This window comes from Enoplosus armatus, chromosome 15, assembly GCF_043641665.1.
Source record: "Enoplosus armatus isolate fEnoArm2 chromosome 15, fEnoArm2.hap1, whole genome shotgun sequence".
Lineage (NCBI taxonomy): Eukaryota > Metazoa > Chordata > Actinopteri > Centrarchiformes > Enoplosidae > Enoplosus > Enoplosus armatus.
The window spans coordinates 20,443,672-20,458,255 of NC_092194.1; the positions used below are offsets into that span (position 1 = coordinate 20,443,672).

General features: G+C 40.0%; 2 protein-coding genes across 2 annotated transcripts; one reads left to right on the forward strand and one right to left on the reverse strand.

The window, feature by feature from the left end:
* Window positions 1–262: 262 nt before the first annotated feature.
* Window positions 263–4,856, reverse strand: vps29 (VPS29 retromer complex component). The gene is made up of 4 exons (XM_070920292.1): window positions 4,813–4,856; window positions 2,191–2,382; window positions 1,386–1,621; window positions 263–766 (listed from the first exon to the last, which is right to left on the reverse strand). The coding sequence occupies exons 1-4, from the start codon at window positions 4,813–4,815 to the stop codon at window positions 649–651; spliced, it is 549 nt and encodes a 182-aa protein (XP_070776393.1). The 5' UTR covers window positions 4,816–4,856; the 3' UTR covers window positions 263–648.
* A 315-nt stretch (window positions 4,857–5,171) lies between these two features.
* eif5 (eukaryotic translation initiation factor 5) lies at window positions 5,172–13,128 on the forward strand. Its single transcript, XM_070920119.1, has 12 exons — window positions 5,172–5,210; window positions 5,860–6,084; window positions 7,467–7,746; window positions 8,001–8,082; window positions 8,427–8,599; window positions 8,802–8,913; window positions 9,050–9,180; window positions 9,914–10,075; window positions 10,290–10,451; window positions 10,614–10,778; window positions 11,547–11,687; window positions 12,697–13,128. Exons 3-12 carry the CDS (start codon window positions 7,675–7,677, stop codon window positions 12,793–12,795), a joined length of 1,299 nt encoding a protein of 432 aa, XP_070776220.1. The 5' UTR covers window positions 5,172–5,210; window positions 5,860–6,084; window positions 7,467–7,674; the 3' UTR covers window positions 12,796–13,128.
* The last annotated feature ends 1,456 nt before the right edge of the window (window positions 13,129–14,584 follow it).

Below are 14,584 nucleotides of genomic sequence, written 5' to 3' on the forward strand. Positions count from 1 at the left end.
AATCTGTGTGTAATTGTATAGTTAAAACCCCAAATTGAGATTTTCCTCAATGGTAACTAAGGTTTCTATTGTATCTATTGTACACTTTAAAAAGATAACTATTAAAATACAATATTTGGAGTAACTGTTCCTTCTCTACTACTTCAATTACAGTATTACCCATTACATGCATGCATTTCATATTGTGCTACATCAATGGTTTACACCCTCAAATAAGCACAAGTTTTATTATTTTCAGTATTAACTAAGACAAAACAACTGATGGAGTGAAATTAGATCTTTATTGTGGGGAAGGAATTCATGAAAAAAAGCCGACTACATGAAGCTAAAGGCCTTTTGGTTACGTGTACGGGACATGACGAGGGCGAAAGTAACAAAAAAAAAAAGAGAAAATGGCACCAAATATTTCTTTTGATAACAAATACATGTGACATTATTGCATTCTCTACAGTTACCAAATGACAGCTTGGATACAAGCAAATGCTGATGACATATAAACAATATAATACATAGGTCTTTTAGAGTTAAGTTATTGAACAGTTTGCTACAGCATTAACATTGTGGTGACTGCAGGGGAGCTGCTGCCCCCTGGTGGAAAGGAATGAAACGATACACTGAGCCACTGAAACCAACTCATCTCCTCCTCCTCTAAGATTTCTTGTACTCGATTCTCTCCACCTTGACGTCGTCGCCGATCAGCTGATAAACGTATGTCACCACTGTAGACGCCTGGATGTCCATTAATACAAAAGAGGGGATGATGTTGCTGTAAGGAGAGAAGACAGATGTGTTTTAGGTCGGCTGCTGGTAATTACAGTCAGTCTGGTTCTACTGTTACACCTGTTGTACTGTATGTCACACTGGAGAAGATCATCAGCGTCTCTTTCCAGAAAACATATTCATTTGATAGAAAGTAGTTTCCAAAAAACGCTGCTGTTGAATTTGTTAAATGTCATTTTTTAATGCTATGAGAAGCATTAATGAAACCTCCATTGTATTGGAGCTAACTGAGGGAAATCTGTGACTTGTGATACTGGGCTGTATATAAATAAATAAATTGACTATTGGGGTCGAGGCAGAAGTCTCAGAAACAGTTACGTCACAACCTCAGCACATAAAACCAAAATTACCTGCATGGATGGATGCGATTAGAGTGTTTTTGTAGTAATTTTGGTAAACTGACCCTTTAAAGTAGGCAGTTATTTTGGAGGCTGCATTTAAACTAGCATATAAGCAATTTATGTGATTAAAATATGTTTATATTGTTGCTATCCTATCTAGACACATAATAAAAATCACCTTGAACAAGACCTGTAATCACACTATTTGTCCCCATTTCCAGCCTTTGTGGTTACAGTGGGAGGTGGGTTTCGTCACTCTCCTACCTTTCCAGTGCGCTGTAGGCTCCTGTTGCCGAGCCAGGGTTGATGTAGAACTTGTTTTCATTCTCAAATGCCTCGAACTTGTGTGTGTGCCCGGAGATGAGGATGTCGACATCCAGCTGTCTCTGGAGCAGCGCCAGGCTGGCCATGTCGCCCCACGGGATCACCTGGTGGCCGTGGATGAGACCGATCTTAAACTGGCCCACTGTCACCACCTTCTGCTCTGGGTAGTTCAGGTTCTGGGAGGGGACGAGAGGGAACAATGAGGTTCGTGCACTGTTGTTTTCATTTGAAAGTGCTATTGTTGTTATAATACACTTGTACTTAGTGATCTACTACTGAAAACGGATGTGCATGGTTTTAACCAGACAAAACCTAAACACCGTATAAAAAGATGTCAGTTCTTCAGTGTGACTTTTTCTAAAAATTGTGAAGCTGGCAGGTAAAACTCAATTTGCAAGAAGGGAGCAATTACAGTCTCATTACACTGCAATTAGTCTTCAGTACTGGCAAGAGATCCATTTTCTTCCTCCTTGCAATTAAATATTCAGGCACAGAGATTCACAGAGTTCATAACCTCTTCCTGGAAATTCTGTAAAATAAAAAGTCTGCTGGTCTCCAACACGTTGTTAAGTGTACACGTGCTGAAATCTCAATTTTGCACCCACACTGACAGCCCAATTAATTTCATTAAATGAATGAATCCACTACCTTGATTAAAGAAACTGGGTAATGAACATGGCAGTGTTTAGAGGTTGCTAAGCAAGGCTCTAGATTATTTTATTGTTGTCTACAGACACACACAGACCTCGTCGAAGTCGCCTCGGACTATGTGGACGTCTCCAGCGAGGGTCTTCAGGTAGTCATAGCTCTCCTTGGTGCAGAGGTTGCCTGTGCAGAGAATGTGCTGGATCTTCCCCGGGACCAACAGCTTCTTGAATTTGGCGGGCAGGGTGTTGCACCGGTGGGGGATGTGCAGGTCACCTAACACCAGGACCAACTGACAGTATCGCACAGACACACACAGACAGGTTGGTCACCCACCAATGAGCCTCAGGAGAGTTCAGGCTCTGTCTCGTAGCATCTGAACAGTGAAAAGGGAAGTGGTCCGAGGACAGAGCCCTGTGGGATGCCGCAGGTCAGGATGTGATCACTGTGCTCCTCTGTTAGTTATTATTAAATTGTCTTGTACCTTGTTTAAAACCACCAAAATAATAATATAAAAATAAAAACAGTCTCATGTTATTGCACCCGAACAACAACTTAATCCAGATTAATTCAGTACTGTGTATAAACAGGCGTAATTCATAAAGATCAAACTTGTAGATACGCAATGTTTGTGAGTAAGAAGCTGAGTATATTAAGTGTCTGAATCCAAACTGGGTTGTAAATGTTCCTTCTTACATAATCTAAAAAAACAGCCCATGGCAGAAAAATATGGATTGAATCAACATAGCTGGATTTCAGACACTCAATAGCAGATGTAGAACATTTAGAGCGAGATAATGATGTTTTCACACAACACAAGTCGTCAATAAGAATCAAACACCAACAAACTTGAAGGTTCATACTAAACATGAAACCCATAAACAACCTTATAACTGCACTGGCCAGCAGAGAGATGCTGTAAATGTTAATGTTATATGAAGTTATAAGAATACTTTGGTGAGAAATAAACCAACATGTCAGGGTTCTATCTTATATCAGTTTAGATGATAAAACAGTGCATACAGCTGGTGAATCTTGAGACAAACCAGGATCTGTGACTGATGATTGTCAAAAAATTGGTAAGTTTTTAAGTAGTTTGAGTGACTCAATTTATAGTAAATGCATCAAACGTTTTTTCACTCTAAATACCAAACAGTAAACTTGGTCCAGATTGGATTTCCTCACCAAAGAATCTCTCAAATTTGTCCAATCACTTCTGAAGTGGAAAGCCTCCATTCACAAGTTTTTTTTTCCTGTTTTGAAATAAATGAGTCACTACTAAGGATTCCCAAAAAAGGGATCACTTTAATTTGTGAAATATCTTCAGAAATGCGACCTTAAAGCCTACCTGAATCATAGTGGATTTCTATACAGGTTCTTGAAATCTAATATGGGAGTTTAAGGTTTCATACTCTGACTTATTTCTATTTTGATTGATGAGTAATAAATAATTTCTTGTTTAGGGCAACAGCCGAGAGAAGGTGTAATTAAAGCATCATAGCCTGCCGGGCACCAGATGCCTGCACTGCAATTGCTGAATTAGCAGCAGAAACAGCAGCCCTCCACAGCTGTGCAATACCAGTCCCATGTTAGTGTGCCAGGCAGAAGAGCGAGCAGAAAACAGGGATCCAACAAAGAGCGAGGGCACTTACCCGGTGACCAGCCTGGTTGATTGGAGACAGGCAAGGAGGGGTGGGAGGAGGAGAGTGGGTGAGATAGTGAGGAAGGCAGGATGTGTAGGGAGAGAATGACAAGAGGCATGATCAAAGATTGGGGAAAAAATACAAAAAGATAAAAAAAAAAAAAAAGACAAGAAAGAATTGGGACAAGAAGGGAAAACTGAAATTAGAAATTAAAAAGTGAATGGATTAAGTAGACAGATATTAATCATTCAAAAACAAATAAGAAAAGTTAAATAACAATGTGGTTGAATCAGTTGTTAATGGTTGATGGTTAGTGATGATGATGAAGCAAATATACAGTTTTTGCCTAACTGAGTGTGAGCAAAGGCAAAATCACGTGGTGAAGCAAATTAAAGTGCAGACTGGAAGTTACATAGATTCAAACTGCACCTAAATTTGTTTTTACAAATGTCTGGCACCAAACTACTGAACAACCTATGACAATTCCAGATAGGAAAAAGGACAGACAAATGAATGAATAGCCTAATGAATAACGTGTAGCTTCAGTGTTAATGTAAAAACTGTTTAGTCAAACTAGTTTGCTTACCTCAGAAATCATTTACAGGTAAAGTTCGGGTTAGTAACTGGCTGCTAAACACCATTATTGCTGCACGGGAAATGTCTCATAAGATAAAGTAGCTGTTAGCCTGTTAGCCAAGCTAGCTAACTGGTTGGCCAACAAGAAAAAGTGAAAAATGTCGTGATGTCGATTAAACAGACAACAAGAATGGTTGATGTACAAACATGAGAAACCGAAAGACCAAGATGCAAATGAAAAAAAGCGACTTTAGGGGTGCTTGCGGCTTGTTGTATTGAATTTTGGGGGACTAAACTGGTCAGCTGTCATGTGATCGTTGATCCGTCTCGGAATGAAGCTTCACTAAAAAAACCTGATATTTAGACAGTGTGGACGCGCTGAAACCATGATGTCGCTCTCCTGACGTCGACAACTAGTCTAAGACAACACCATGCAAGCAAAGTGCTCGAAACGCGAGCTGCAAATGTGGGAAATTGTGGCCTTTTCGCCATTTCAGACTCACCATCTTCTATTTTGCTTGTTCTGCTAGTCAAGTTGAGGAAGCGCCTACGCACGTACAGCGTCAAGCCGCCAGCCAATGAGAAGAGAGAATGCTAACGTATGCGTCAAACTAGAAATAATACTTCCTTTTGTCCTTTCAAAATAAAATAAGTGAAAAAGTAATCTGTTCTGAAAGATAGATTACATAGCTATCGATTCTGAAAAAAATTGCAAACGGGCTACATAAACCCCCCATATTTTATATATAAAGAGAAGCATGTACCACAAAAAACGAAGAAAGCGGACGTTTAATTTAAAGTGACGCTACCACCGGAAGTTATTCACTTTGTTGTATCCGTTAGCTTGGCATTCGTCAGTAAAAACGACGTGAGTAGCAGTATTTCGCAGAACATTCGAGAGGTAAGGGGCGAAATAATTTCATCACATTTTCCTCTGCTCATCCTGGCGTGGATTTCACATCGATGGTCGTAATTCCACATAGAAAATTTAGCTAGCTATCCAGCGCTAAGAATACTACTTAATCACAATATCTTCACCCAACCGCGTCGACAGCGCTTGGCTAGTAACCGCGTTAGCTGCGGGACGTCAATTGGCATCGCTGTAGCATCTGGGCTCTGACTATTTCCTGGAGTTCTAACGTTATGAGAGACTGTGTATGTAACGGAGAAGACTAACGGTGAAGCTGTTCTGAGATATAAATTGTTCTCGTATTACCTTGATGATAACCACACTTTTATGAACGTATATTCCACGTGATTTGTCATAATTTGGGGGGATTTTTGGCGATGAAACACGTGTAACGTTAACTTTAGCCAGTTAGCTGGCTGTCGTTACACGGTCACAGAGTTACATAACGTTAAAACTACTTGACATTACGGAACGTTTGAGAGTTTTCCTGGCTTTAAATTCTTACATCAGCTAATTACATTGTATGTGACGGATGAGCCACACACCCAATAAACGACAACGGCTGTCACACCTGATGATGCTAACGTTAGCGTTTTAGTCCGCAGTTTGTATGTATAACAATACGCTTCTTCTCCCAAAGGTCCCTCAAACCCCGAGGACGTTCCAGATAACCCTCTTCTGTCTCTGAGCCTGGCACCTGCACTGTTTGGACGCTTTAGGGTGTTTAACTGTGCATCTTTGAGAGCCAAAAAATCATTAAGAACCCTGCTGCAATCGATACAACACCAGCACCAGCTATCGACCACCGTTCACTGCGGCTCTTGGACGATCAGCGTTGTGTTTATGTCTTTGTTTTGCGAAAACGGTAAGTCGTAAGAACAGTTTATGAACTATTTTAAATGTTTGACGAGATGTATGATATGTGGTGATATTTTCTCGAAACCAGTAAGGCTGTAGTCAGCGTTATTGTGCAATATGTCATGTTTTCTGTGCCACTGTATCAAAATGGCGTCTCCCAGTCCCCTCACTCGTGTGCAGTGACTGTATGACGCACTCTGCACCAAGCAGCCAGCTAAGCTAACTTAGCCTCCTTCTGAAATATGCTCGACCCCCTCTGAAACACCTCAGCTGTGGACATCTCTGTGTCTCTGACAAACCACTTGTGAGTCATTTCATGTCTAATCACACTGACATGGCTGAGAAAATAAGTACTGCAGACCGGGTAGTTGGTATTAAAGCCGTCAGCAGGGGGAGAGTTGTTTGGCAGCTGCTAGGCCTCCTGTTTTTGACCTAATAACAAGAGAAGGCCTTATGTGACTAAAGCCAGAGGCCCTCATGTAAGACAAAGGGCTTTAACAAAACAATTTGTGTACCTATATGGCCACAAAAGCATCTAGTTTAGTGGCTGGGTTTTATTTCTCTATCGTGCCTGCTCACTGTTGGATCACATGGATATTTGCTGGATTAGATTTTGTCAGCAGTATTTTCTGAATGCAGAATGCCCTTTCGTATTTGTAATCTATCTGGGAATGCAGGTGTTTATGCTCAAGCTTGTTTAAGTTGAATAATATTTGTATATGGGACTCAGCAATACCCTTCAGCTACCTCTGTCTCTGGACTCCCTGTTGTCACAACTCAGTCTGGGTAAATGGTGGGGTGAATCATTATGCACCACAGGAATCTGTTTTATGTTCTTGTTGACTGTGGCACAAACCACAATTACAACTTAAATTACATGATTAGGGTTGCAACTACCAATTATTTTCAATGATTAATCTGCCTATTTACTCAATTGGTTTGTTTATAAACTGCTGGATAACAAAAATAATTGACATCTTCGGATTGCTTGTTTTTCGACCCAACAAACCCAAATTATTTAGTTTGCTTTCAAACTAAAATAAAACAGTCATCAAATATTTACACTTTGAACCAGAATAGAAGCTGAAACCAGTTGTTTAAAACATCTACTTACAATATATATTTACTTAATTCTGATAATCTATTTGAGGTTTCTCCTTGAATGCTGGCACTAGAATTATCAAGTTTAATACAACTGCATATCTACACGTGGTAATGGGAAAACACCACTTTGCATTCAGTGCAAGGTATACAATTTTAAAGGAAGGTGACTAAAACATTTAATTATGTTCTCTAGTCAGTCAAGCTGGCTAGAACACATATGAAGTTACTGTAAAATAACTTCATCATATTAAATATTGATTGATGTTTGTCCCTCTCGTCTTTCAGAGCTGTTGCGCAGCCGTTGGAACCTGTGTGGTGGAAATCTAGCCTTCAAGCAAGGAGCTTGCGGCCACAGCGGCACAGCGTTTTTCATGTCAGAGACCGAGCACGCTTGCAGTCGTTTATGTCATCCCCTCTTTTCCAGACAGAAGATCCCGAAAAATCCCCAACCAAGATCCTTTTATCTTACTGATAGTGCTAACATCCAGCCAAAATGTCTGTCAACGTCAACCGCAGCGTGTCAGACCAGTTCTATCGCTACAAGATGCCCCGTCTGATTGCCAAGGTAACAGCTCGCTGTCACAGGTCTTAAAGTTTGTATGTTTGAGTTGTCGTAAATGTTTCAAAGGTTATTACAGAAGTGGAGAGAGCGCCAGCTTCATCGTGTAGCCAAATTAAAGTTGCCAGAGATAACATTTAGATAAGAAATTCTTTCCTTCTGGAGAAAGAACTGTTTCTAACTGATGTTTTTTCGCTCATATTTTGGACTGTGGTGTTAATGGTCTGTTTTCTTTATGTCTTTATCTTTACCTCCTCCAGGTTGAAGGCAAAGGGAATGGAATCAAGACGGTCATTGTCAACATGGTTGATGTTGCAAAGGCACTGAACAGGCCTCCAACATGTAAGTAGCACCATGGGGGGGGGATTCTAGGAAAGTGTATAATCTTGAGCTTGACAAACTCCAGATTATCCAAAATGTATACTGAGTTCGTGGAGTCCGGATTCCGAAGTGTACGGAGTAGGAAACAGGATTTTTGGAGGCAAAAATTCAACCGCTTTCAACAATCGGTGATTTTATGTGATGGGATCATGTGGAAAGCAAATAAAGATTTTCCAAGACCTAAAAAAAATGGCATGTTTAAATCGATAGTTACTGTGGTGTTTTTAGAACAGGCTAACCAGGGAACTGTCTGTCTTTTTGTTTTTCGTTGTGACATCTGGTGTCATTTCTGATCTTCTCCGCAGACCCGACCAAGTTTTTTGGTTGTGAACTCGGTGCTCAGACCCAGTTTGATACCAAAAACGACCGTTACATCGTCAACGGATCCCACGAGGCGAACAAGTTGCAGGACATGCTTGATGGGTTCATCAGAAAATTTGTGCTGTGTCCCGAGTGTGACAACCCTGAAACTGATCTGGTAACTATTACACAGCATCTGTAACGCAGATCCAGGGAAGGTTAAGAAGCAAATATGATCATTGACTCATGAGATCAATTATTACTTTATTGTTTGGTCTCTTTTTTTTTTTTTTTTCAAAAATGACAAATGACTAAGCAGAGATTTCCTCTTATTGGTTTATTTGCTTAATTGTCTAAGATTTTATTTGTTTTTCTTACAGCATGTCAATCCCAAGAAACAAACCATTGGCAATTCCTGTAAGGCCTGTGGATACCGCGGCATGCTTGACACCAGACACAAACTCTGCACGTTCATCCTCAAAAACCCACCAGGTGACATTTTGCCCTTTCTAGTAGTTACATTGTGACACGACGGCAGCACAGTTGATGGTGCAGCTCCCTCTTGGGTTGAACATAATGAGAACTTGCACTCAGATTTCATAACTGTTTTTGCTTCTCCCAATAATAGAGAGCACTGATAGTGGATCTGCATCTGTAAAGAAAGAGAAGGAGAAGAAGAACCGCAAGAAGGACAAGGAGAACGGCTCTGGCAGCGGAGAGGCAGGAAACCACGACAACTTCGACGCTCCTCAGGCTGTGGTGGGTTTCCTCCCTTCGTCAGGTGTCCTATTGGGACTTTTGACCAAACGGGGACTAGTCTGGGATCAGGCCACTAGGGTCTCTTTAGGAGCTACATTTCCTCTGGCGTGAGAGTCGGACAGTTGCATGGCCAAATGTGGGAGTTTGTCAACAGCAAACACAGCCTGATAACGGTCACACACCCACCACTGTGTTATTTGCTCACTGCTGGACCTTTTGAGATAGGAAACTGTCTTGTGGCCGCTGAGTTGAGACTGTGTACGTAGTCACTACTAAAACAAAGGTCGCAAAGTCTAAAATCACTCTCTATCACACAGTCTGGTGTTTGATTCTTATTTAGTCTGTGAGCTTTATCCGCTTGTTGATATTTTTGTCTACAGAATAGTTTTTGCTGTTTTTAAAGCTTGTTGTCCAAGATGATGGCACATGCTTACTCAGTAAGGTACAACAACTTTCCTTCAAATGGATTTTCTACTAAAACTATGTCTTACTGTTTCTTCGAACACGGAACTCAACAGCAGTTGCTTTAAGTGATTAGGATGCTAACTGCTGTGTCCAGAGGTCATTTTGAGTCGACTTGAGCCCAAAACCTTTAAACAGCAGGTTCAGTCTGACTTACATTTATGAATAATCAGTTGGATATATTTTAACGTTACAGAAGCTTTTTTGTATTTACTGTAAGAACCTGCAGTAAAAACATTAAGCATTTTTCTACCTTTCTACTGGTCGTCAGGATGGAGATGACGATGATGAGGACTGGGCAGAGGAGACGACAGAGGAGGCGCAGAGGCGGCGAATGGAGGAGATCAGCGACCACGCCAAGGTCCTCACGCTCAGCGAGGACCTGGAGAAACCCCTGGAGGAGAGGGTCAACCTGTTCTACAACTTTGTGAAAGTGAGTTCCCAGACGGTGGATTCTTAATAAGACTTAACATCCAGTTTTTGCCTCTTCTCCATGTCACTAACCAACAAATGTTTGATATTTTTACCTGATGAGTAACACTGCTACTGGCTTTATTTATTTAATACTATTAGCTTGTAGGTATCAGTTATTCACAGGAACATGCTGACTTGCTCCACCCTCTAACTTTATTGCTCTCAATTTCCAGCAAAAGAAGGAGAGTGGAACCATCGACGGAGCTGATAAGGAGATCTTGGCGGAGGCGGAGCGTCTGGATGTGAAGGCCATGGGCCCCCTCATCCTCAGCGAGCTGCTCTTCAACGAGAACATCCGCGACCAGATCAAGAAGTACAAGCGCCACTTCCTGCGAGTGAGTTGAATGATTCATGACTGTAGTCGTCATTGGTCTATTTTTAGGCCCAGATGTGATGAAAACTGAAACGTCACGGGTAACTGACACCGTTGTACTCTTCATGACGTCAGTGAGTGTTGGGTGTTTTGTCTCATGACTGTCTTCTGATTTCACCCTCAGTTCTGCCACAACAACAAGAAGGCCCAGAAGTATCTGTTGGGAGGTTTCGAGTGTGTCGTGAAGCTGCATCAGGTCCAGCTGCTGGCTCGTGTTCCCATCATCCTCAAAGACCTGTACGACGCAGACCTGCTGGAGGAAGATGTCATATTCGCCTGGGCAGAGAAGGTGGGTGTGGGGGTGTGTGGATATCTATACATTCAACTTTTATACAACATTCAAAGTGCTCTTTGACCCAGACAATAGAAAAAACGTATTATTTTGGCCAGAAAATCAAGAAGAACTTGTAGCAGCGTTAATGCAAAGACCTTTTTTCCCTTGTCGAGCCTCAACACTCGTGCCAGTTATGAGCATCAACTGATATAAGCTTTAAAAAGCAACGTTAGCATCAGTTATGTATTAGTTTTAGTGCTGATTTTGGCTCCTCTGAGTGTCACTTAATACAGCTGTTAAATTCAGGTTTAACTTTCGTTTGCTTTTGCTCTTATTACTGAACCATGGACATGACCAGTTTGATTAAATCAGTTCTGCACATTTTATTACTGAAATTCACATTGTTATCAACCACCGTATGTGGAGAAAATATCAAATATTGACACTGGCTTCCAAAAAACATCCTAAAATAAAAATGAGCGTTAACTTGTCCCTTTTTTTTTAAATAACTGCTTCTTGTCACATTATTATATAATTCCCTGTGAAAACAATGGACAGTGGGCGCTAATGTTACTTGGAGCTCTTCCTGTAATGAAGTAATAGAGCTGTTGATAGAAGTGCAGGCGATAAATGGACTCTTTAAATCTCCTCCACTAATAATGTGGATTAAATGTGTCACAAGCAGAAGTGTTTGGATTAACATTTAATTTACTGTGCAGCACTAAACTGGATTGTCTTTGTATTTAATCAGAAACCAGACTGAGTTTGTTTTTCATCCTCCAGGTTTCTAAGAAGTACGTCTCTAAGGAACTTGCCAAAGAGATCCATGCCAAGGCTGCTCCTTTTGTCAAATGGCTGAAGGAGGCAGAGGAGGAGAGCGAAGGCAGCGAAGAAGAAAAGGAGGAAGACGATGAGAACGTAGAGGTAATGGTTTTTAGTTTTTATCCTATGTTAAATCTAAACGATTGTATTTAGAAAACATTGAGACAAATGTGTCAGTAGCTGCAGTCAAACCCACTCATCAGAACATTCCCATTTTAATTTGATTTAAGTCAAACATTTTGTTTATATACAACTATCAAAACTTCCCCCAAACTGCTGCACACCACCACAAAAGAAGAGTTTGGAACATTTAGTGTAAAGTAGAAAAGTGTGCAGATGTTTTTATATTTTATATATTATGAAAAGAAACATAACTGCAAACACAAACGTTCACTTTAGTTGAAGTTATGATAGTTTAAAGTGTTCTGCTGACTTTTACTCTGACGTTACTCCTTTCAGAGTTCTGCTCTAAAATAAAACCTTAACTTTTTATTATAAAAGTGATTGTTGTTTGAGCTTCTCTGTGCCGAGTTTGACTCCAGAAGGCTGTTTTCACATCATCTGCTGACGAGGGAAAGTTTCTGAGTTTGGTGATTTTGTGACATCACAACTAGTTTGAAGCCAATCACGTTCCAGTATGTAAATTACACAAGTGTGACGAGGAAACTTGAACTCTGCAGTTCACAAACACTAAGAATCGACTTTTCAATGAAGGAGACATCTTTTAAACTTTAGAAATGAACAATATTTGCTTATTCATACATTCTGTTTTTTCAATGAGAAGGAGTGAGAATTTACTTTTTCAGACATAAATTATTAGTCAAAGCAGAGTATTGGTCATGTCTAGAGGGGAGCTTCAAAGACTTATTTGATTAATTAATTTTTAATTTTGTACCAACTGAAATGTGAAAACTAACAAGTACTGTCATACACAACATATATTATTTATTTGTGTTTTTATTCTTCAGGCAAAGTTTTCTCACAGCTTTATAATAATTATTATTATTATTATTATTCTTGAAATGTGAACTTGGAAGCTGCGGCCTCAGCCTCTGGACAGTGTGGATAATATTGAAAGTCTTTATTCATCACTGGTGTCCTCTGTCCTCAGGTGGTGTACTCCTCCTCCGCCCGCGAGCTCAAAGTGGAGACTGTGAAACCAGACACGCCTGAAAAAGAAGAGGACGACATTGACATTGATGCGATCTGAGAGACTCGATGATGATGATGCTTTTCTTGTGTTGTGGCTTTGACTCACGATGCCCTGTACGATCTAAATGGCTGGCCTTTCCCTCCTTTACTTGCCCCCCCCCCCTCCCCAAACCCACCACCACCCTCCTCTGCTTTGTGGCATGACTTAACATAGCGCTTTACTTGCTGCACATTAACTCTGTAACTTTGAAATGTATTCAGTTGATGAAATGAAGTCGCTTTGGGGATTTTAATCATGGGTGTTTGGGGATCATTTTGACTGCACTTTTTTTTTTTTTGGTCCCTGTATTTTTCCAGTCAATAAAGAATGAATGTTTTGCTATCCACCACACTTGATTGTTTGTCTGATGGTCACTGTTATCTCTGTCCTGACATGGAAGTGATTTGTGTTTCTGTAGAGACGAGCAGCTTTAACGTCCACGTTTTATGGATGAAGAAGCTGCACGTCAGGGGCAACAGCTTGATTATCTAAGACGTAATGTCGAGGGGCGGCTTCCAAATCTAAAGCTGAAATAAATAGGTGACAGTTTTGATAATTGTCATTTGAAAGCAAAAAATGTCTTCTCAAATGTGAAGATTTGCTAGTTGTTGTTTTTTTTGTCTTTAACAGTAAACTGAATATTTTGGGGTTTGTTGGACAAAAGTTAACGTCAGGTTTTTGTCAAGGTTTTCTGACATTTTATAAACGTAGCGACTCATCAGTAAGGAAAATAATCTGCGGCTGTATTCCAAATATGTAGGAATTTAAGGACTATTTAAACACCCAGTTGTATTTTGTTCACTTTAACAGAGACACAAACTTTCCCTTCTATAAAAAAAGCACAGTTCAATTAGTTATTGAAGACAGGATTCACATAAATATACTGTGAAATTAATTTGTCCACAAATCATGGCCTCATATTAAACCATCTCTTAAAAGTTTTCACATCAACCAACTAAATTTTCGGTAGCAAATCTCAATAAAAAAAGCTGGATTTTAAAATAAATTCTAATATTTCATATCAAAAAGAGGTAGAAATGATAAATATCAGGTCAGAGAGGAAACTGCGAATCATGGAAAATTGTTCAGAAATGCCATTTATTAACCCAAAAAAAGACATAAAAGGTTAACTCAAACAGGAGTTATGACGTGGAAACAATAGCTCTGAGATTAAATATTTAAAGAAAATTGGGATTATAAGTAGTTTTTCTGTGAATGTGGACTTTAATCTTCATCTTTATGGGGTTGCATGGATATAAAAACACTTCATAAACCGTCTCATTCCTGCAAAGTGCCATTGACAGAATGAAAGGAGGGTTTTTGTCTTGTTATCCTGTTTCCTCCATTTAATCTGAATTTGTTTAAATCCGTAAAACCATTTTCCTTTGAAGCCTTTGAATTCCCACAGAGACGTTTCCTCCTGACTGATGACAGTCCTCTCTGTACTTTTTGGTCCAATGGGATTGAGGTCAGCCGGTTTCCTCACTTCCTCCACCCGTTCAGCTGGACACACTGATGCTGCGTTCACGTGCTGTCGGAAATATAAAGATCAACGCTTCAACACAACAAACCTCACAGTCTGACAGTAGGTATTGTGCATATTTGGAGCTGTAATAGTACATCAACTTAAGTGGTTACTATTTTAATTTACTATATAATAATTTAAGACAACGCAGCTCCACCCAGCTATTGGCATTTTTGACCAGCCATTGAAAAATTGCAACATTCCACATTTAATATATTAATTTAACTGTTTTTATTATATATCCTGTGACTTTTATCCACCTATCAATCATATAAAGCGATC

Coding starts and splice junctions, on each gene's coding strand:
- vps29 (XM_070920292.1), bottom strand. Junction 1,622..2,190: donor TCCGAGGCGACTTCGACGAG/GTCTGTGTGTGT, acceptor GTCCCCTCCCAG/AACCTGAACTACCCAGAGCA. Junction 767..1,385: donor GCCTACAGCGCACTGGAAAG/GTAGGAGAGTGA, acceptor CTCTCCTTACAG/CAACATCATCCCCTCTTTTG.
- eif5 (XM_070920119.1), top strand. CDS start 7,675: ATGTCTGTCAACGTCAACCGCAGCGTGTCAGACCAGTTCTATCGCTAC. Junction 7,747..8,000: donor TGCCCCGTCTGATTGCCAAG/GTAACAGCTCGC, acceptor TACCTCCTCCAG/GTTGAAGGCAAAGGGAATGG. Junction 10,779..11,546: donor TATTCGCCTGGGCAGAGAAG/GTGGGTGTGGGG, acceptor TTCATCCTCCAG/GTTTCTAAGAAGTACGTCTC.